The 23,636-nt window shown below is 54.3% G+C and overlaps 1 protein-coding gene across 2 annotated transcripts in view; it reads right to left on the bottom strand.

Annotated features, from left to right (window-relative positions):
- LOC119957471 (tumor necrosis factor receptor superfamily member 10A-like) overlaps positions 1-22,845 on the bottom strand; it is a 38,325-nt gene extending 15,480 nt beyond the window's left edge. For both annotated transcript variants that reach the window (XM_038785555.1, XM_038785556.1), the window contains exons 1-2: positions 22,577-22,845; positions 5,000-5,213 (exon numbers count right to left, since the gene is read on the bottom strand). In XM_038785555.1, coding sequence (XP_038641483.1) covers positions 5,000-5,213; positions 22,577-22,621 — 259 coding nt within the window. In that variant the 5' untranslated portion in view covers positions 22,622-22,845. The remainder of the gene's footprint in view (positions 1-4,999; positions 5,214-22,576) is intronic.
- Between the last annotated feature and the right edge of the window lie 791 nt (positions 22,846-23,636).

Raw genomic sequence — 23,636 nt, 5'->3', positions numbered from 1 at the left:
CGGTCGAAGCTCGCCTGTAGTTTCTTCCTCTTTTCCAGCTTCGCTGGGTCCCCATCTTCTGGATAACTCCTATCTGCCTCCAACATCTCATCTATTACCCTCTGCCGCTCCAACCTCTCCTCTTTGTCCACCCTGGCCTTAAACGAAATTACCTCACCCCTCACCACCGCCTTTAGAGCCTCCCAGACGACTGCCTTCGACACCTCACCCGTACAGCTGAAACCTACATATTCCTCAATTACCTTTTCAATTTTGTCACAGAACCCTTGGTTGCCCCAAAAGTCCCGCATCTAATTTCCACCCCGGCCTCTGCGCTACCCCCTTCTCCAGCACCATATCCACCCAATGCGGAGCGTGATCTGACACAGCAATTGCAGAGTATTCCGACCCCTTAACCCCAGCCAGCGAAGCCTTCCCCACCATGAAAAAGTCGATCCGCGAGTATACCCTATGGACTGCTAGGAAAAACGAGTACTCCCGTTCCCTGGGTGCAGGAACCCCCAAGGGTCCACCCCTCCCATTTCCACTATTAGCCCAGCCAACGTCTCCCCCCCCCCCCCCCCCCCCCCCCACTACCGATGGGACCAGCGAGCGCGTGGGGAAAACATCTCCCAGCATCAATCCCTCCCTCCCCCTCGCTCGCCTCGTAGGCCCATCGAAACCTGCTAACCAGGCTCCAATGTCCACAGCCCTCCGCTCACCTCACCTCCGTTCACTAGCCGACTTAGTTAGCTAGTGCGGGTGGCTCCCCCCGCCAAGGTATACCGTCCCCTCCCACCCAGTCCCAGAGAAGGAAAAAACAAAAACAACAATCCAACCCATACAATTCATTAACATAAGATATAACCGTCGCAACACAGAATGCCAATCAACCCAACCAATAACTTGAACTCTGTAACAATGTGAAGAGAAGTAAATTACAATACACGTCAGTAAAAAGAAAGTTGTAGCATTTATACATTTTCCAGCTCCCTAGTCACCATCCACAGTCTCTCTTCCAGTTCCGCTCCTCACGTCTGTCCCAAGCCTTCTGCCCTCACAAACGCCTCAGCCACCTCCGCTGTCTCAAAATAAAAGTCTTTGGCATCATACGTCACCCTCAGCTTCGCCGGGTACACCATACCAAATCGCATTCCTTTTTTGTACAGTGCCGCCTTTACTCGCCCGAACGCCACTCGTCGTTTTGCCAACTCCACCGTCAAGTCCTGGTAGATCCGAACTCCAGCACCGTCCCACAGCACCTTGCGCTTCTGCTTCGCCCCGCTTAATACCTTCTCCTTCATGCAGTACTTATGGAAGCAGATGATTACTGCTCTTGGCGGCTCGTTCACTTTGGGCTTCGGACTTAATGACCGATGAGCTCGGTCCAGCTCGTACCGGCAGGGGTTCTCTCCCTCCCCCATCAACTCCGCCAACTTCTTAGCGAAGTACTCTGTTGGCCTTGGGCCCTCTGTCCCTTCGGGAAAGCCCACAATTCTCAGATTGTGCCGCCTCGAGCGGTTCTCCGAGTCCTCGAGCTTTGCTCGGAGTCCTCTGTTGAGCTCCACCACCCTCCGCAGCTCGTCCACCATCGAGGTGAGCTGGTCGCTGGGCTGTGACACGGCCTCCTCCACTTCCTTCATCTTCGCGCCCTGCTCTCTCACCTCTGCAAATGTCTTTGCCACAGCTACTCTCACCGGGGCGATTGCCTCCTCCACCAATCACTTCAGTGCCACCGCCGTCTCCTTCCTCAGAGCCTCCATGTGCCTCGCAAACTGCTTTTCCAGCTCCACCGCCATCACCTCGGTCATCTTCTCCACCGTAAGGAGTGCGGCCCCACCGTGCGGTCCGACACCCACCATCTTGTCAGCAGTTTAGCTGGTCCCCTCATTCAATGGTGAGCCCGCGTCTCCTGCCTTCCTCGACGCTGATTTTCGCATCCTTTAACGACTTATTATGTTTCCTTTTTTTTCCACCCTTCTTTGCTTCTTCAATCTTTTTATTTTATTTTATAGAGAAACAAAAATCCTTCCTTCAAAAAAAAAAGAAAAAAAATGTTTTCACCGAGTTTCTTTAAAACTTCTTCCTCTTCTTTTTTGTATTCCTCCAGAATTTCCCTGGGACCGGACGTCAGTCTTTTTACCACATTCTAGGCGGGAGCCACCCGATGTGGGACATCTCGCCGACATCGCGCCCTGGCTTCGGGCCCTGCCGCCTTGACCTCGGTTTGGCTCCGCCCCCGGCTGGTCTGACCTCCGCGCGCGCTAGGCCCCACGCCTCAGCGCCCGACACCCGCGCGAGGTTCCTCGCCGGTTCTCAAACTTGATGCCCGGGAGGGTCCCAAAAGGGCCGACAATAATCGGGGGGGGGGGGGGGTGGGGGTGGGGTGGGAGAGCAAAGAATTGGGGAAAGCGATGCAAATAGCGGCCAGAGGCGGGATCTCCTCTCGATATGACCGACCCGCTCGCAAACGCCACCGGAAGCGGGGAATTGAATGTTTAAGGGGTAAGCTGTTCTTTTTGGGTTCTTCTTAATAAAGTTTTGTTTTAAAAATACCAGAGCCCTATTTTTTCACGCAATCGCGCCTGGTGCAAATCATCCTTTCTGCTCCATCTCACAAACAAACTAAAACATTGGAGATTCGCTCCAGTATCCCAGCCACTGTTGGGGTTTAGATTGGCATTGTGATAGAGGCGTGGTTTTTTTTTGGGTCAAAACCATAAACCACCATGTGACCATTTTGTAAACAGTCCACCTGGGTCAAAGGTTACCAGCTTCCTCAAGACCTTATCTCGTGAGACGCCACCTTTTCCAGGAACAGCCGCCACCAGAGTCCTTGCAATGACCCTCGAAGGGCAGTTTCTTTTCAAACAATATCACAAATTTTCCCCAGAGTACTCTTCGTCCTTGAAGATGAACCAATTTCTGTGATTAAATGTCGGGCATCTGACAGCCAATTCGCAAGCAGCGACGTGATAATCACTGGAGGTTCTGTTTGATTGAGGGATGAATATTGGCCCAGGATTCCAGGGCGATCTTCGCTGCTCTTCTTCGAAGGCACTCCACAGGATTATTTGCACCCACTCGATCGGGCAGCTGAGGCCACAATTTAACGTGTTCTCCAGAAGGTGGCAGTGTAGCACCCCCTCGGCCCTGCACCAGAGTGTCAGCCTTGGCTAACCACGGCTGATACTCCCTTCAGTCATGGGCCCTGTGGTCATATGTCTCAGGCGGTTTATTTTAGTTATTTTCTTTTCAATAATTTTCTTGAAATTTAGACTACCCAATTATTCCCCCCCCCCCCCCCCATGAAGGGGCACTTTAGCGTTGGCCAATCCACCTACCCTGCACGTCTTTTTGGGTTGTGGGGGCGAGACCCACGCAGACACGGGGAGAATGTGCAAACTCCACACGGACAGTGACCCAGAGCCGGGATTGAACCTGGGACCTCGGCGGCGTGAGGCAGCAGTGCTAACCACTGTGCCGCTGTGCTGCCCGTCCTAGGCGGTTAATGATCAAGTGTCAGCCCCCAGTAAAGGTCCACAATTACAAGTGAACTCATTCAGATCTGGCTCGTGCAGGAGCTGCTGTCTGGGAATGATTCTAGGCTATGTTTGGGCGAGTTTGGGGATGGCTTTACTTTATACATCGGTACTTTTCAAAACTTTTTTTCCCGGGCTCCACTTTTGCCAACCGGCTGACCTTTGTGAGCCACACCGGCCGTCCTTCGCGGCAAGCCATATTCGCTTAGCTTCAATGAGAAAGGGGAGCCTGCTTGGTCCTCATTATCTCATTCCAGCAGGTTCACAGGAGGACAGGGCAATGCGTGTAGGGTGCAGAATTCAGCCAGTTCCTTTGCGCCGTCTTCACCTTTGTGAGTAGGAAAAAATCAACCTCACACATGTAGGTCGCCGTGAAGGACAATAGCAACAAAATGCTTGTTTTACTCAGCACTGGAGATGCTACTCAGGATGCTGACAGCCTCATAGGCTTTTGCTGTGTTTTTAATGTGGTATCAGGTACAGCGGCTTTTAATTTGGAGTCAGCTGTAAGTTAATAACTGACTCTGGGGTCTCAAGCTCAAAAATATTTTGTTCCCCATCATCTATCTTTCAAAATCTGACACTTTTCCTCTCATTTGCCAGTATTTCCCTGCAGATAACACACATGGGCTTTGCATCCTTCTTTGCATTGGCACAATTGTCAAAACCATACCTCAAGAAACCTCTTTATGTTGCTTTGTTCCCGAGTTAAGTTTCTTCTTTGTGGGCTGTTAACCAGAGACCCTGGAGCGCTGTACAGAGTTAATGCTAGCACTGCTCTGCCCTGCTCTAGACTCTCCTGTGCAGCTCTCTCTAGCAGATTCTGTTGTGAGAACCTGTCCAGTAAGTACACTGCCTATTTGTGTCTCTGGCCGTCTCTTACTTGTAAGAAAATGACCTATCTTCGCAGTCCTCTGGCCAGCAGCTAGAAAATGGAAGCAGCTCTGCCCCGTGATGTGGCACCAAAACAAAAGTACATGGAGGGAGCTTCACGTCAAGTGTACAGGTCTAGATTAGGGGGGGGAACAGTGGGAGATGGAGGGATGTGTTACGCACTGAACTATGTTTACATTTGTATTTGTATCTTTTATTGTTATAAAACCATGAATGCCTTAATAAAATGTTTGTAAAAATAAAAGTACGTGCAGAGCGCGTGACTTGCTCACTGCTGCCCTCTCTGGCCGGAGGACTACTCACGGTCTTATTCTGATTAAAGATGGCAGCGGTCGCCAAACTCAATTTAAAAGCCGCGATTCTCCAGCGATTGGGACCGCCACGGGAATGGTGCGCCTGATCGCTCTGTGACCGTCCCGATCCACACGACCCGCACTCTGGAAAGCCCTGGTATAAATGGCCTCACTCCTGACTTTGTGCGGTGCTCAGTTTTGGCTGGTACGACAATCCAAGGCCATGAAGAGACGTGGGTATGATTAAACTTGTTGAATGCCACAATGGACAGTGATTAAATCCACACCCACCTGCAGGACAGTTACAGCAGCGCAACGCTTGTCCATATGTGTAATAGCCCTCCGAGCAGTGGATATTTCGAATGGTCCCATTGACTTGCGTTAATTTGCTCCTGGTCTGTTTGCCCAGATTCCCCTGTCCGGCCTCCAATATTTCCTCTGGTCCTGGTAATACAGCAGCCACTGGGGCATAGGTCTGATGAACGGGAAGCCCTTGAACAATAACCTGAAGGACCAAGGAGTGTTAAAAAAGTGAAGATTAATCCTGACAACAGTTTGCATTTGTATAGCCTCACTGTAAGGGAGCGTAATCAAACACAATTTGACACTGAACCATGAGGTGACCAAAAACCTGCTCAAGGACATAGAACATACAGTGCAGAAGGAGGCCATTCGGCCCATCGAATCTGCACCGACCCACTTAAGCCCTCAGTCCCGCCCTATCCCACATAACCCCGAACCTTTTTGGACACCAAGGGCAAATTATCGCGGCCAATCCACCTAACCGGCACGTCTTTGGACTGTGGGGGGAAACCGGAGCACCCGGAGGGAACCCACGCAGACATGGGGAGAGCGTGCAGATTCCGCACAGACAGTGACCCAGCGGGGGAATCGAACCTGGAACCCTGGCGCTGTGAAGCCACAGTGCTAGCCACTACGCTACCGAGCTGAGGTAAGCTTTGCGGAGCTTCTTAAAGAAGGAGAGGGGAGGCGGCAGGGCGGCGCAGTGGTTAGCACTGCTGCCTCACTCCGCCGAGGACCCGGGTTCGATTCCGGCCCTGGGTCACTGTCCGTGTTGAGTTCTCCCCCCGCGTCTGGGTGGGTTTCACCCCCACAACCCAAAGATGTGCAGGGTCGGAGGATTGGCCATGCTAAATTGCCCCTTAATTAGGAAATAAGTAATTGGGAACTCTAAACTTAAAACCCTTTGTCATCCTTGCCTGCAATCCCCTCATGCAGCTGTGAAGTGCCTTGGGCCATTTCTATTCCAAATCAGAAACTTCAGTGCAAATGGCTGCAACAGAGATGGAGAAAGAAATGAAATGAAATGAAAATGGCTTATTGTCACGAGTAGGCTTCAATGCAGTTACTGTGAAATGACCCTAGTCGCCACATTCCGGCACCTGTCCGGGGAGGCTGGTACGGGAATCGAACCGTGCTGCTGGCCTGCTTTAAAAGCCAGCGATTTAGCCTGGTGAGCTAAACCAGCCCCTAAACAAGAACCCTGCAGGGTATTATTGCGCATGAGCACAAACAGGGCAGAATCCTGCACTTTCACTGACCTGCACGTTAACTGCAGGAACGTTGCTGGCACACGTTCAACAGCATGTGACAATGTTTCATCACTGCCTTTCCTGCACACACACACACACACTTGGGAGAATGATGCAAGGCGGAGACGTGTTACTCAAGCCCCCACCCCCATCCCAAGAATGCTCCATTTTTACACTTCCTACCACACTCCAAGCCCATGGGATGGAGGAGGGAAGGCCGTAAGGCTAGTTCAATGATGAATCAAATAAGGGGCCATGATTACTGAGCTGATTAGTCTTCAGTTCATGTTACAGGGTTTTAATTGTTCAAATACTTTACATCTCGTAACACATCAATCAGCACTTGAATAATCAGCCTGTGACCTCTCATACCAAGCAGAACTCCCTCAGTGCTGACCCTCTGACAGTGCAGAACTCCCTCAGTACTGACCCTCTGACAGTGCAGCACTCCCTCATTACTGACCCTCTGACAGTGCAGCACTCCCTCAGTACTGACCCTCTGACAGTGCAGCACTCCCTCAGTCCTGACCCTCTGACAGTGCAGCACTCCCTCAGTACTGACCCTCTGACAGTGCGGCACTCCCTCAGTACTGACCCACTGACAGTGCAGCACTCCCTCAGTACTGACCCTCTGACAGTGCAGCACTCCCTCAGTACTGACCCTCTGACAGTGCAGCACTCCCTCAGTACTGACCCTCTGACAGTGCAGTACTCCCTCAGTACTGACCCTCTGACAGTACAGCACTCCCTCAGTACTGACCCACTGACAGTGCAGCACTCCCTCAGTACTAACCCTCTGACTGTGCAGCACTCCCTCAGTACAGACCCTCTGACAGTACAGCACTCCCTCAGTACTGACCCACTGACAGTGCAGCACTCCCTCAGTACTGACCCTCTGACAGTGCAGTACTCCCTCAGTACTGACCCTCTGACTGTGCAGCACTCCCTCAGTACAGACCCTCTGACAGTACAGCACTCCCTCAGTACTGACCCACTGACTGTGCAGCACTCCCTCAGTACTGACCCTCTGACAGTACAGCACTCCCTCAGTACTGACCCTCTGACAGTGCGGCACTCCCTCAGTACTGACCCTCTGACAGTGCAGCACTCCCTCAGTACTGACCCTCTGACAGTGCAGCATTCCCTCAGTCCTGACCCTCTGACAGTGCGGCACTCCCTCAGTACTGACCCTCTGACTGTGCAGCACTCCCTCCGTACTGACCCTCTGACAGTGCAGCACTCCCTCAGTACTGACCCTCTGACAGTGCGGCACTCCTTCAGTACTGACCCTCTGACAGTGCAGCACTCCCTCAGTACTGACCCTCTGACAGTGCAGCACTCCCTCAGTACTGACCCTCTGACAGTGCAGCACTCCCTCAGTACTGACCATCTGACAGTGCAGCACTCCCTCAGTCCTGACCCTCTGACAGTGCGGCACTCCCTCAGTACTGACCCTCTGACAGTGCAGCACTCCCTCAGTACTGACCCTCTGACAGTGCAGCACTCCCTCAGTACTGACCCTCTGACTGTGCAGCACTCCCTCAGTACTGACCCTCTGACAGTGCAGTACTCCCTCAGTACTGACTCTGTGACAGTGCAGCACTCCCTCAGTACTGACCCTCTGACAGTGCAGCACTCCCTCAGTACTGACCCTCTGACAGTGCAGCACTCCCTCAGTACTAACCCTCTGACAGTGCAGCACTACCTCAGTACTGACCCTCTGAGAGTGCGGCACTCCCTCAGTACTGACCCTCTGACAGTGTGGCACTCCCTCAGTGCTGACCCTCTGACAGTGCAGCACTCCCTCAGTACTGACCCTCTGACAGTGCAACACTCCCTCAGTACTGACCCTCTGACTGTGCAGCACTCCCTCAGTACTGACCCTCTGACAGTGCAGTACTCCCTCAGTACTGACTCTGTGACAGTGCAGCACTCCCTCAGTGCTGACCCTCTGACAGTGCAGCACTCCCTCAGTACTGACCCTCTGACAGTGCAGCACTCCCTCAGTACTAACCCTCTGACAGTGCAGCACTACCTCAGTACTGACCCTCTGAGAGTGCGGCACTCCCTCAGTACTGACCCTCTGACAGTGCGGCACTCCCTCAGTACTGACCCTCCGACTGTGCAGCACTTCCTCAGTACTGACCCTCTGACAGTGCGGCACTCCCTAAGTACTGACCCTCTGACAGTGCGGCACTCTCTCAGTACTGACCGTCTGACAGTGCAACATCCCTCAGTACTGACCCTCTGACAGTGCAGCACTCACTCAGTACTGACCCTCCCTCAGCACTGACCCTCAGACATTGCAGCACTCTCTCAGTACTGACCCTCTGACAGTGCAGCACTCCCTCAGTACTGACCCTCTGACGGTGCAGCACTCCCTCAGTACTGACCCCCTGCAGTGCGGCACTCCCTCAGTACTGACCCTCCGACAGTGCAGCGCTCCCTCAGTACTGACCCTCTGACAGTGCGGCACTCCCTCAGTACTGACCCTCTGACATTGCAGCACTCCCTCAGTACTGACACTCTGACAGTGCGGCGTTTCCTCAGTACTGACCCTCTGGCAGGTCGGCACTCCCTCAGTACTGACCCTCTGACAGTGCAGCACTCCCTCAGTACTGACCCTCTGACAGTGCAGCACTCCCTCAGTACTGACCCTCTGACTGTGCAGCACTCCCTCAGTACTGACCCTCTGACAGTGCAGTACTCCCTCAGTACTGACTCTGTGACAGTGCAGCACTCCCTCAGTACTGACCCTCTGACAGTGCAGCACTCCCTCAGTACTAACCCTCTGACAGTGCAGCACTACCTCAGTACTGACCCTCTGAGAGTGCGGCACTCCCTCAGTACTGACCCTCTGACAGTGCGGCACTCCCGTAGTGCTGACCCTCTGACAGTGCAGCACTCCCTCAGTACTGACCCTCTGACAGTGCAGCACTCCCTCAGTACTGACCCTCTGACAGTGTGGCACTCCCTCAGTACTGACCCTCTGACAGTGCAACACTCCCTCAGTACTGACCCTCTGACTGTGCAGCACTCCCTCAGTACTGACCCTCTGACTGTGCAGCACTCCCTCAGTACTGACCCTCTGACAGTGCAGTACTCCCTCAGTACTGACTCTGTGACAGTGCGGCACTCCCTCAGCACTGATCCTCCGACAGTGCAGCGCTCCCTCAGTACTGACCCTCTGACCAAGGGGAGGGAATTGGGAGGCTCCCCTTCAAAAGAGCAGTTAAAAGTTTTAGGTATTTGGGGGTGCAGGTGGCAAAGAACTGGGGGACCCTCCACAAGTTGAACTTTTCCAGACTGGTGGAACAGATGGAGGAGGAGTTTAAGAGGTGGGACATGGTGCCGCTGTCGCTGGCAGGGAGGGTGCAGTCAGTTAAAATGACGGTCCTCCCGAGGTTCTTGTTTTTGTTCCAGTGTCTGCCCATCTTCCTCCCCAGGGCCTTTTTCAAGAAGGTAACGAGTAGTATCATGGGGTATGTGTGGGCACATGGCACCCCGAGAGTTAGAAGGGTCTTTTTGGAGCGGAGTAGGGAAAGTGGAGGGCTGGCGTTACCCAACCTTTCAGGATATTACTGGGCGGCAAATACATCGATGGTACGAAAGTGGACGATGGAAGGGGAGGGGGCAGCCTGGAAGCGCATGGAGAGGGCGTCCTGCGGCAACATAAGCTTAGGGGCACTGGTAACGGCACCATGGCCGCTCCCTCCCACGAGGTATACCACGAGCCCGGTGGTGGCGGCCACCCTCAAGATCTGGGGGCAGTGGAGGCGACACAGGGGGGAAGTGGGAGGTCTGATAGGGGCACCACTAAGAGGGAACCACAGATTTGCGCCGGGAAATACAGGAGGGGGATTTCTGAGCTGGCAGAGGGCGGGTATTAGACAACTGAGGGACTTGTTTATAGAGGGGAGGTTTGCGAGCCTGGGAGAGCTGGAGGAGAAATTTGGGCTCCCCCCGGGGAACACGTTCAGGTACCTCCAAGTGAAGGCATTTGCCAGACGACAGGTAGCGGGGTTCCCCGCGCTCCCCGACAGGGGGGTGAGTGATAGGGTGCTATCAGGGGTCTGGGTCGGGGAGGGGAAGATCTCGGACATCTATAAGATTATGCAGGAGGTGGAGGAGGTACCAGTAGAGGAGCTGAAAGATAAGTGGGAGTTAGAGCTGGGGGAACAGATAGAGGACGGGACATGGGCAGACGCCCTGGAGAGGGTCAACTCGTCGTCGTCATGTGCGAGACTAAGTCTCATTCAATTTAAGGTACTGCATAGAGCCCACATGACGGGGACAAGGATGAGTCGGTTTTTTCGGGGGTGAAGACAGGTGTATTAGATGTTCGGGAAGCCCTGCGAATCATGCACATATGTTTTGGGCATGTCCGGCACTGGAGGAGTTCTGGAAGGGGGTGGCAGGGACGGTGTCGAGAGTGGTGGGGTCCAGGGTCAAGCCAGGATGGGGACTTGCGATCTTCGGGGTTGGGGTGGAACCGGGGGTACAGGAGGCGAGGGAGGCTGGAATATTAGCCTTTGCGTCCTTGGTGGCTCGGAGGAGGATCTTGATTCAGTGGAGGGACGAAAGGCCTCCGAGTGTTAACACCTGGTTAAACGACATGGCAAACTTCATCCAATTGGAAAGGATCAAATTCGCCCTGAGAGGGTCGGTGCAGGGGTTTTTCAGGCGATGGCAACCCTTCCTAGACCTCTTGGATCAGAGATAGAAACTGAGGCCGTGACAGCAGCAACCCGGGAGGGGAGGGGAGGGCGGGAGGGAGGGGGGGGGGGGGGGGGGGGGGGGGGGGGGGGGGGGGGACAAAGACGAAGGAAGTACGGTAGCGGTGGTGGCACGGGCAAGGCCTGCCCGAGGACGCTGCTAGAAATGATAAGTTGGTCTGACTGTCGGTTCGCCGGCGGGGGGGCGGGGGGGGGGGGGGGGGGGGGGGGGGGGGGACGCGCGAGTAGGGGGGGGGGGACTTTTTTCATTTTCTTGTTAAGTAGGGGGGTTTGACTTTGTTTTGTTATAATTTAAATGTAAATGTAGGGGGGGTTAAAATGTTTGTATTTTGAAAAATTTCTTCAATAAAAATTATTTAAAAAAAAAAAGTACTGACACTCTGACAGTGCAGCACTCCCTCAGTACTGACCCTCTGACAGTGCGGCACTCCCTCAGTACTGACCCTCTGACAGTGCGGCGTTTCCTCAGTACTGACCCTCTGACTGTGCAGCGCTCCCTCAGTACTGACCCTCTGACAGTGCAGCACTCCCTCAGTACTGACCCTCTGAGAGTGCAGCACTCCCTCAGTACTGACCCTCTGACAGTGCAGCACTCCCTCAGTACTGACCCTCTGACAGTGCGGCACTCCCTCAGTACTGACCCTCTGACATTGCAGCACTCCCTCAGTACTGACACTCTGACAGTGCGGCGTTTCCTCAGTACTGACCCTCTGACAGTGCGGCACTCCCTCAGTACTGACCCTCTGACAGTGCGGCGTTTCCTCAGTACTGACCCTCTGACTGTGCAGCGCTCCCTCAGTACTGACCCTCTGACAGTGCAGCACTCCCTCAGTACTGACCCTCTGAGAGTGCAGCACTCCCTCAGTACTGACCCTCTGACAGTGCGGCACTCCCTTAGTGCTGACCCTCTGACAGTGCAGCACTCCCTCAGTACTGACCCTCTGACAGTGCAACACTCACTCAGTACTGACCCTCTGACTGTGCAGCACTCCCTCAGTACTGACCCTCTGACAGTGCAGTACTCCCTCAGTACTGACTCTGTGACAGTGCAGCACTACCTCAGTACTGACCCTCTGACAGTGCTGCACTCCCTCAGTACTGACCCTCTGACAGTGCAGCACTCCCTCAGTACTAACCCTCTGACAGTGCAGCACTACCTCAGTACTGACCCTCTGAGAGTGCGGCACTCCCTCAGTACTGACCCTCTGACAGTGCGGCACTCCCTCAGTGCTGACCCTCTGACAGTGCAACACTCCCTCAGTACTGACCCTCTGACAGTGCAAAACTCCCTCAGTACTGACCCTCTGACAGTGCAGCATTCCCTCAGTACTGACCCTCTGACAGTGCGGCACTCCCTCGGTACTGACCCTCCGACTGTGCAGTACTTCCTCAGTACTGACCCTCTGACAGTGCGGCACTCCCTCAGTACTGAACCTCTGACAGTGCGGCACTCTCTCAGTACTGACCCTCTGACAGTGCAACATCCCTCAGTACTGACCCTCTGACAGTGCAGCACTCACTCAGTACTGACCCTCCCTCAGCACTGACCCTCAGACATTGCAGCACTCCCTCAGTACTGACCCTCTGACAGTGCAGCACTCCCTCAGTACTGACCCTCTGACGGTGCAGCACTCCCTCAGTACTGACCCCCTGACAGTGCGGCACTCCCTCAGCACTGATCCTCCGACAGTGCAGCGCTCCCTCAGTACTGACCCTCTGACAGTGCGGCACTCCCTCAGTACTGACACTCTGACAGTGCGGCGTTCCCTCAGTACTGATCCTCTGGCAGTGCAGCACTCCCTCAGTACTGACCCTCTGGCAGCGCAGCACACCCTCAGTATTAACTCTCTCTGACAGTGCAGCACTCCCTCAGTACTGACCCTCTGACAGTGCAGCACTCCCTCAGTACTGACCCTCTGACAGTGCAGCACTCCCTCAGTACTGACGCTCTGACAGTGCGGCACTCCCTCAGTACTGACCCTCTGGCATTGCAGCACTCCCTCAGTACTGACCCTCTGACAGTGCAGCACTCCCTCAGTACTGACGCTCTGACAGTGCGGCACTCCCTCAGTACTGACCCTCTGGCATTGCAGCACTCCCTCAGTACTGACACTCTGACAGTGCGGCGTTTCCTCAGTACTGACCCTCTGGCAGGTCGGCACTCTCTCAGTACTGACCCTCTGACAGTGCAGCACTCCCTCAGTACAGACCCTCTGACAGTGCAGCACTCCCTCAGTACTGACCCTCTAACAGTGGCAGTACTCCCTCAGTACTGACCCTCTGACAGTGCAGCACTCGCTCAGTACTGACCCTCTGACAGTGCAGCACTCCCTCAGTACTGACCCTCTGACAGTGCCGCACTCCCTCAGTACTGACCCTCTGACAGTGCGGCACTCCCTCAGTACTGACCCTCTGACAGTGCAGCACTCCCTCAGTACTGACCCTCTGACAGTGCAGCACTCCCCTCAATACTGACCCTCTGAGAGTGCAGCACTCCCTCAATACTGACCCTCTGACAGTGCAGCACTCCCTCAGTACTGACCCTCTGACAGTGCAGCACTCCCTCAGTACTGACCCTCTGACAGTGCAGCACTCCCTCAGTACTGACTCTCTGACAGTGCAGCGCTCTCTCAGTACTGACCCTCTGACAGTGCGGCACTCCCTCAGTACTGACCCTCTGACCGTGCAGCACTCCCTCAGTACTGACCCTCTGACAGTGCGGCACTCCCTCAGCACTGACCCTCTGACAGTGCAGCACTCCCTCAGTACTGACCCTCTGACAGTGCAGCACTCCCTCAGTACTGACTCTCTGACAGTGCAGCACTCCCTCAGTACTGACCCTCTGACAGTGCGGCACTCCCTCAGTACTGACCCTCTGACAGTGCGGCACTCCCTCAGTACTGACGCTCTGACAGTGCGGCACTCCCTCAGTACTGACCCTCTGGCATTGCAGCACTCCCTCAGTACTGACACTCTGACAGTGCGGCGTTTCCTCAGTACTGACCCTCTGGCAGGTCGGCACTCTCTCAGTACTGACCCTCTGACAGTGCAGCACTCCCTCAGTACAGACCCTCTGACAGTGCAGCACTCCCTCAGTACTGACCCTCTAACAGTGGCAGTACTCCCTCAGTACTGACCCTCTGACAGTGCAGCACTCGCTCAGTACTGACCCTCTGACAGTGCAGCACTCCCTCAGTACTGACCCTCTGACATTGCCGTACTCCCTCAGTACTGACCCTCTGACAGTGCGGCACTCCCTCAGTACTGACCCTCTGACAGTGCAGCACTCCCTCAGTACTGACCCTCTGACAGTGCAGCACTCCCTCAATACTGACCCTCTGAGAGTGCAGCACTCCCTCAATACTGACCCTCTGACAGTGCAGCACTCCCTCAGTACTGACCCTCTGACAGTGCAGCACTCCCTCAGTACTGACCCTCTGGCAGTGCAGCACTCCCTCAGTACTGACTCTCTGACAGTGCAGCGCTCTCTCAGTACTGACCCTCTGACAGTGCGGCACTCCCTCAGTACTGACCCTCTGACAGTGCAGCACTCCCTCAGTACTGACCCTCTGACAGTGCGGCACTCCCTCAGCACTGACCCTCTGACAGTGCAGCACTCCCTCAGTACTGACCCTCTGACAGTGCAGCACTCCCTCAGTACTGACTCTCTGACAGTGCAGCACTCCCTCAGTACTGACCCTCTGACAGTGCGGCACTCCCTCAGTACTGACCCTCTGACAGTGCGGCACTCCCTCAGTACTGACCCTCTGACAGTGCAGCACTCCCTCAGTACTGACCTTCTGACAGTGCAGCACTCCCTCAGTACTGACTCTGTGACAGTGCAGCACTCCTTCAGTACTGACCCTCTGACAGTGCAGTACTCCCTCAATACTGACCCTCTGACAGTGCAGCACTCCCTCAATACTGACCCTCTGACCGTGCGGCACCCCTTCAGGACTGATAGATGGAGAAATACAGCACAGAAAAGGCCCTTCGGCCCACGATGTTGTGCCGAACTTTTGTCCTAGGTTAATCATAGATCATAGAATTTTGGACACTAAGGGCGATTTATCACGGATAATCCACCCAACCTGCACATCTTTGGACTGCACTCCCTCAGTACTGACCGTCTGACAGTGCGACACCCCCTCAGTGACTCAAACGAGAGTGCCACCCACGGACAAAATCACTCTGTGTATTGACGGAACTTGACATCCCTCTCAGGGAGTTGATATGAAACTCCGGATAGCTGGAGCGATGAAATGCGAGAATTTCAGTGTGAGTAAACAAGGGATGTTGCACCACCCAACACATTTCCTCTTCTCCGAGAGCAGCCAAACATTGAACAAAAGAAAAAAGCCACAAATTATAACCTGCAAAACCTCGCCATTGACATCGGTTTCCCAAGACTGAACATTAAAATCAGAGAGCATTGCAGATGAAAGGAAGCTACAGTCTGGGCAGTCACAACTGTTACCCACAGAGAGATCAGTTTGAAGTCCCGGGTCAGGAAACGCAAGTTTTCTTTTATTAATTTAGGGCACCCGATTATTTCTTTCCTAACTGAGGGGCAATTTAGCGTGGCCAATCCACCTAACCTGTACATCTTTGGGTTGTGGGGGTGAGACCCACGCAGACACGGGGAGAATGTGCAAACTCCACACGGACAGTGACCCAGGGCCGGGATCGAACCCGGGTCCTCAGAGCAGTCGCCACCATGCAGCCCGGGAAGCCGGATTGGAATTCCCACTCAGAACTAATTTGTTGTCACTCCAGCAGGCAGTAAAGAACATAGAACATAGAACAGTACAGCACAGAACAGGCCCTTCGGCCCTCGATGTTGTGCCGAGCAATGATCACCCTACTCAAACCCACATATCCACCCTATACCCGTAACCCAACAACCCCCCCTAACCTTACTTTTTAGGACACTACGGGCAATTTAGCCTGGCCAATCCACCTAACCCGCACATCTTTGGACTGTGGGAGGAAACCGGAGCACCCGGAGGAAACCCACGCACACACGGGGAGGACGTGCAGACGCCGCACAGACAGTGACCCAAGCCGGGAATCGAACCTGGGACCCTGGAGCTGTGAAGCATTTATGCTAACCACCATGCTACCCCGTGAAGGCAAATGGTTTGCTGGCCTTCGCTGCGAGAGGGTTTGAGTATAGGAATCGAGATGTTTTACAGCAATTGGGCAGCACGGTAGCACGGTGATTAGCACTGTTGCTTCACAGCGCCAGGGTCCCGGGTTCGATTCCAGCTTGGGTCACTGTCTGTGTGGAGTCCGCACGTTCTCCCCGTGTCTGCGTGGGTTTCCTCCGGGTGCTCCGGTTTCCTCCCACAAGTCCCGAAAGACGTACTTGTTGGGTGAATTGGACATTCTGAATTCTCCCTCTGTGTACCCGAACAGGCGCCGGAGTGTGGCGACGAGGGGATTTTCACAGTAACTTCATTGCAGCGTTAATGTAAACTTACTTGTGACACTAATAAAGAATATTATATTATTATTGTAATTGTATAGGGCATTGGTGAGGCCACACCTAGAGTATTGTGAGCAGTTTTGGGGTCCCTATCTGAGGAAGGATGTTCTTGCGATGGAGGGAGGGCAGCGAAGGTTTACCAGGCTGATTCCTGGGATGGCGGGACTGTCATATGAGGAGAGACTAAGTCGGTGAGGATTATATTCATCGGAGTTTAGAAGAGTGAGAGGGGATCTCATAGAAGCTTATAAAATTCTGACAGGATTGGACAGGGTAGATTCAGAAAGAATGTTCCCGATGGTGGGGGAGTCCAGAACTAGGGGTCAGAGTTTGAGGATAAGGGGTAAATCTTTTAGGACTGAGGTGAGGAGAAATTTTTTCACCCAGAGTGTGGTGAATCTGTGGAATTCCCTCCCACAGAAAGTAGTTGAGGCCAGAATGTTGTGTAATTTCAGGAAGGAATTAGGGGGCCGGATTCTCTCAGCCTGGGGCCGGGCCGGAGAATCCCCGCGACCGATGCGGATCGCGCCACGTCGCCCCAACGCCGGGACGCGATTCTCCTCAAGAGCTGAGAATCGGCGGCGAGCGGCCGTTACAAGAAACCTGCCGGCGCCGTTCTAATCTGCTCTTAGCCGGCGGGACCTCAGCGTGAAGGGTCCGGGGGGTGGCCTGGTGGGGAGGGGAGTGGGGAGGGGGAGGGTCCGACCGCTGTGGCCTGGCCCGCCATCGGGGCCCGCCTCTCGGGCTGGGGGCCTCCTTTCTTCCGCGCCGGCCCCTGTGGCCCTGCGCCATGTTGCGTCGGGGCCGGCGCGGAGAAGGGAGCCACTGCGCATGCGCGGATCCCGGCGGCGCCCAGTTGGCGCCGGAATCAGCAGCTGGGGTGGCGTGGGTCGCTCCAGTGTCGTGCTGGTCCCCTGTTGGAGCCAGAGTTGCTGGTCCTGAGGCCATGCTGACGCTGTCGAGAAACGCGACGGCGTTTCCTAGGGCGTCAACACGAAGGATCTGAGAATCCCGCCGAGATTTGGCTCTTGGGGCTGAAGGGATCAAGGGATATGGAGGAAGGCAGGATGAGGGTATTGAACCTGATGGGGCTGGTTTGGCACTGGGCTAAATCGCTGGCTTTTAAAGCAGACCAAGGCAGGCCAGCAGCACGGTTCAATTCCCGCACCAGCCTCCCCAAACAGGCGCCGGAATGTGGCGACTAGGGGCTTTTCACAGTAACTTCACTGAAGCCTACTCGTGACAATAAGCGATTTTCATTTCATGATCAGCCATGATTGGAATGAATGGTGGAGGAGGCTCGAAGGGCCGAATGGCCACTTCCTGCTTCTATTTTCTGTACATGTTTCTGTGCATGAAACACGCTGACAAGGGGAACAGGGAATGCCAACGGCTGGAGAATTCCAGCCCAGGTGCCAGGCTGAGGCCTACATCACACATACTGAGCCTGCCGACATTGTGCGTGCACCTGGGTGATATCATGAGCAGAGTCACTCCACCTTGTGGAGTCGCTCAAACAGGGAGTGCCGAGTGAGTCAGCCCACATTCCATCGAGCATGAGCTAGCGAAACAAGCTGCTAAACAGGCCACCGCATCCCCTGTAGGGCCTCAGGCAAATGCCTCTGATAGCAGTTGAATCGAACCGAGCCCACTTTAGTAGGCCGGTATCACCAGGTTGGGTGAGAGTCACCCGTGGGCCCCCACTGGGTAAGGGCAGCAAGTGATCCTTCCCCCAGTGATCCCAGTTCAATGATTTAAGCGGAGTTGCGGCTTCTATTCTTTGCCGAGAAGTGGGATTATTCAACGTCGTGAGGGACTCAAGTACGCGTTTAGCTCTCCGTTATCCTTCGCAAGGAATTGCGACATAAAATACAACGCGATGAACTGGTTTTTACTGCCCCTACATCCTGGTGTCCCTACGGGACCCGATGTGTTTACAAATTCCTCACGGTGACACCACGCCCGATTGCCCTTTGCTTGACGCACCAAAGTGATGTCATCAACATTCAGCATGGCTCCTGCACTACCCCCAAAACAGGTTTTGAAGAGAGAAGGGAAAAACACCACGCTAAGAGGCTCATTGAAGTCCTTTTAAGGCAGTCTGGCGCACATATCCAGGCCCGCAACAGCCCTCTGTCGTGGCCAATCAAGCCACCGAGTTGTGTAAAGTTACTGGAAAAATGCTTAACAGATATCAAATTGGACAGACCAGTCAAGCTTTGACGTCGGCACAGGATTCTTACACTAGATCGGCACCCTTTCTGCAAACATACACTCCCTCCCCCACTGACACACAGTTACAGCCGTGTGTAACATCTACAAGATGCACTGCAGCAACTGGCCTTCACAAGCACCTTCCAAACCCGCGACCTCTACCCTCTAGAAGGACAAGGGCAGCAGATACCTGGGAACCCCACCACCTGGAGGTTCCCCCTCCAAGTCACTCACCGCCCCGACTTGGAAATATATCGGCCGTTCCTTCACTGTCGCTGGGTCAAAATCCTGGAGCTCCCTCCCTAACAGCACTGTGGGTGTACCTACACCACACGGACTGCAGCGGCTCAAGATGGCGGCTCACCCACCACCTTCTCAAGGGGGCAATTAGGGATGGGGCAATAAATGCTGGGCCTAGACACTCACATTCCATGGATGGATGAAAATAAGCCATTTCCCGATATGCGTCTATGGTCTGTCTTTGGATTTCATTCCCCGAAATGGATTCATTGATGGTCAGTAAAGTGGGGTCCCTGCCACCCTCACGTCCCTACGCTGGAGAGTCCCTCACGCTGTCACCTTTGACTTTTCCCTCAGGTACGCTGCTTCGACCTCTGGTTACATCCCCCCCCCCCAAACCCCTGCCAAAATATGGAACTATTGAGGTTCCATAACCCTCAACAACCTTTGACCCCTGCCCCCAGCGCATTCATTTTAAGGTTCCGCTCCCTTTGTTCTTGTCTTCCCACCAGAGGAATAGTTGTCCCCTGGCCGTAACCCTCTCAATTCTTTTAATCTCCCGAAACACTTCAATGAGATCACTGTGTCATCTGTTAAAACTCCAAGGAATGCAGGCTTAATCCATACAAATTGGCCTCATAATTTATCCCTTTAAGTCTCAGCATTCATTTACAACGCCCGCCCTGCCCCCCCTCCCCCCCCCCCTCAGGATTCAATGCAGTATCGCAGAGGAGGGGCCTAGCCACTGACTCCGCACCTTGACGCTAACAGAAAGCTCTCCGCCCCCTCATCCAAATTCTCAGTGTGGTGCAAAGCTGGGTCCCCGTCAGTATTCACAGAATCTCTACAACGCAGAAGGAGGCCCCTCGGCCTATCGAGTCTGCACCGAAACTCTGAAAGAGCCCCGAGACCCACTCCCCCCCCCCCCCCCAACCCATAAGGGGGTGGCGCTGTTGGTTCACAGCTCCAGGGACCCGGGTTCAATTCCCGGCTTGGGTCACTGTCCGTGCGGAGTCTGCACGTTCTCCCCGTGTCTGCGTGGATTTCCTCCGGTTTCGTCCCACAAGTCCGGAAAGACGTGCAGGTTAGGCGGATTGACCATGATCAATTGCCCCTTAGTGTCCAAAAAGGATAGGTGGGGTTACTGGGTTGCGGGGCTAGGGTGGAGGCGTGGGCTTAGGTAGGGTACTCTTTCCAAGGGCCTGTGCAGACTCGATGGGCTGAATGGCCTCCTTCTGCACTGTAAATTCTATGATAACCCCACCTAACCCGTCCATCCCTGGACACTAAGAGGCAATTTTAGCACAGCCAATCCACCTAACCCGCACGTGCAGACTCCGCACAGTCAGCCGAGGATGGAATCGAACCCAGGACCCTGGCGCTGTGAGGCAGCAGTGGTAACCATTGTGCCACCCTGCCGCCCAGTCAGTGACTATGGAAATAAAACATGGCTCAGGGTCTAAAAGCACGCACATGACTCAATAAGGCGTCATAAAATGGTCCAGGGAATAATCAAAATGGCCGACGGAGGAGAGGACAGGAATACAACGGGGTTGAAGTCAGACTTCAGCCACACAAAGCTCTGGTTAAACCACACCGGGAGTACTGTCGCTCTGCACTCCACCCACTGGGAACGATATTGGGATCACCCTGGCGAGGGATCACTCATTGGCCTCCTCGTGCGGCTCATGGAGTGTGTGTTTCCATGGTAACGGGCGAAGGCCCATCCAGCTGGGACTCATTATCGAGCCTTTTAAAGACCATTCCAGGCCTGGGCTGCGACACCTGTGTCGTAGGCCGGACATGCGGCTTTGCTTTTGAATTAAACTAAATTTGGTTTACCCTCTGTCACCGTGTCTCCTGGATGGCGACAGATACATACGGGGTGGACTGTGCAGATTTACCCCCACCCAGTTACCGAGATTCCAAGGGATAAATTACAAGGAGCGATTCCCCACGCCGACGGGAAACACGCCGGCCGGGGTGCACCGCCAGTGGGAAAAGAGAATCCCGAAGAGCGGAGATTTCTGGCCTGGAGCACTATTCCCTACTGGAATTCAACAGACTGAAGGATTTTGTCACGACTCCAAAGGGAACTGATAGGGTAGATCAGGGGAAATTGGTGGGGGGGAATCTCGGAATGAGGGGAAAAGTCGAAAGATGAAAGCCAGACCTTTTCGGGAGCATCATGCACAGCGTGTTCAGAATTGGGAACTCTCTCCGGCAAAGGGCAACTGTTAATAATCTTTATTATTGTCACAAGTAGGCTTACATTAACGCTGCAATGAAGTTACTGTGAAAATCCCCTCGTCGCCACATTCCGGCGCCTGTTCGGGTACACAGAGGGAGAATTCAGAATGTCCGATTCACCCAACAAGCACGTCTTTCGGGACTTGTGGGAGGAAACCGGAGCGCCCGGAGGAAACCCACGCAGACATGGGGAGAACGGGCAGCACGGCGGCGCAGTGGTTAGCACTGCTGCCTCACAGCACCGAGGTCACAGGTTCGATCCCGGCTCTGGGTCACTGTCCGTGAGGAGTTTGCACATTCTCCCCGTGTTTGTGTGGGTTTCGCCCCCACAACCCAAAGGTGTGCAGGGTAGGTGGATTGGCCACGCTAAATTGAACCCTTAATTGGAAAAAATGAATTGGGTACTCTAAAAAAAAGACACGGGGAGAATGTGCAGACTACGCAGACAGTGACCCACGCCGGGAATCAGACACGGGTCCCTGGCGCGGTGAAATAACAGTGCTAACCACTGTGCTACCATGCCGAACAGATCAATTAGACCGGGATTATTGTTCTCCGCATATATTAAGCGATATGGGGGGCCAGGGCATGAGTTCACAGGTCAGCCAGAATCTCATTGAATCGCGAACTGGGTTCAAGGGGCTTCCCCGTATCCCGACCTTCCCAATCCAACACCCAAATTATGGGCTGCTGCCAATAAAACCGAGATATATTGTCATAAAAGCAGCCCCAAATTGCTTCACCCAAATCACTGACCCCTCTAAAAAAAAAAGGACAAAGTGGCAAAAAATATATCCAAGAGGTAAGGGTGGGTTTTAAGGAGCGCTTCCAAGAATAAGAGGAGAGGTGGGGTGATTAGGGGAATTCCAGAGTTTAGTGCCAAGGCAGCTGACTGAGGAGGGAGGTAAGGGGTCAGCTAGGGTCGATCAGATGAGTCAGAGGACGACCCCCAGACTCTCACCGTTCACCAACCCCTTGCATGGCCACTTGGGCAGAGTAGGGCAGAAGACCCCCCCCCCCCACGAGTAAATCTGGAGAATCGGGAGTTAATGGCCCGTCACAGACAGAGCAGGCTGCGGTGACAGGAGAGTGTGGAAATCACAGCAAACATGAAACTCTCGGCAGCACAGTGGGTTAGCACTGCTGCCTCACGGCGCCGGGGGAACAAGGGTTCGGCCCCGGCTCCGGGTCACTGCCCGTGTGGAGTTTGCCCATTCTCCCAGTGTCGGAGCGAGTTTCGCCCCCACAACCCAAAGATGTGCAGGGTAGGCGGACTGACCATGATAAACCGTCCTTTAATTGGAAAAAGAAGAATCGGGGACTCTAAATTTATTTTAAAACTCGAGGTAGCTCTGAATATTTGAGGGATTCCTGCGCCGGCACTTACCACACACAGGAAGGACACACACACCAACGCTGAAACCACTAACATCCTGCTGGAACTGAATCCTCAGTTGCCTCCTCCCTCCAGGCTGATTCTCCCGCCAGGAAAAGTTAGACAAACTGTTCGAAACCTCAAGCTGAGGTGTTCAAGGAAGCCAAGAGAAAAAAAAAACCTGCTCGCGGAATCAAACAGAGCGGGTCCAACCCTTCCAGAACACAGGCAAAGTACATTCAAAGCAAGCAGCAACTTTTCAGAGGTGCCTGAACAGTGTGGCGGGCAGCAGCCGAAATCAGGAGAGGAAATGAGTCATTCAGAGGATTTCACAGAGAGAGAGAGAGGGAGGGGTTGGGGCAGGGAGAGTGAGAAGGAGAGAGTGAGAGATTGGGGAGGAGTGAAAAATGGGGTGGGCGAGAGAAGGAATAGGGCGAGGAGAGAGAGCGAGGAAGGGGAGAGAGACAATGAGGAGAGTCAGAGAAGAGAGGGGAGAGAGAATGGGGGAGAGAGAGAATGGGGAGAGAATGTGGAGAGAGAGAATGTGGAGAGAGAATGGGAGAATGGGTTTTGCTGCCATCAGAGCCGTCCCATCCCGGGCGGCACTCCCTCCAGCCTCCCAGGAAAACACCTCTGAGAAGAGTTCGGAGGATGTCACCTTTATCGTCACGTGACAGCTGCCACCCTCACCCTCCATAGCGCAGATACACCCACAGGGTGGGCAACGTTCGTGGTCACTCTTCGGGGGCACAATCTGGTGAGCATCAGATTGCTGCTGTTGTACATCAGGTGGAGGCAGGAACCCCCCCCCCCCCCCCACAAGGTGGGACAGCAGTCGGAGGTCCCAGGACCCAGCTGGGTCCCAGCCTGATGCTGAGCCTGTGGATGGGGTATTCCCGGAGCTGGTGGAGACGATAGTGAGGGGCTGGGACATTCAGAGAGAGATGTCAGCGACACGCCAGCAGATCAATAGCTGCTTGGAGGAGTCCCAGAGCTCTGGGCACAGGAGATGGAGCCAGCAATGAATGGCACTGAGGACAACACTGCCAGGGTGGCAACCGCAGTGGAGAAC

The sequence above is a fragment of the Scyliorhinus canicula genome, chromosome 26 (assembly GCF_902713615.1).
Source record: "Scyliorhinus canicula chromosome 26, sScyCan1.1, whole genome shotgun sequence".
Taxonomy (NCBI): domain Eukaryota; kingdom Metazoa; phylum Chordata; class Chondrichthyes; order Carcharhiniformes; family Scyliorhinidae; genus Scyliorhinus; species Scyliorhinus canicula.
This window is presented reverse-complemented; position numbering and strand designations above follow the sequence as displayed.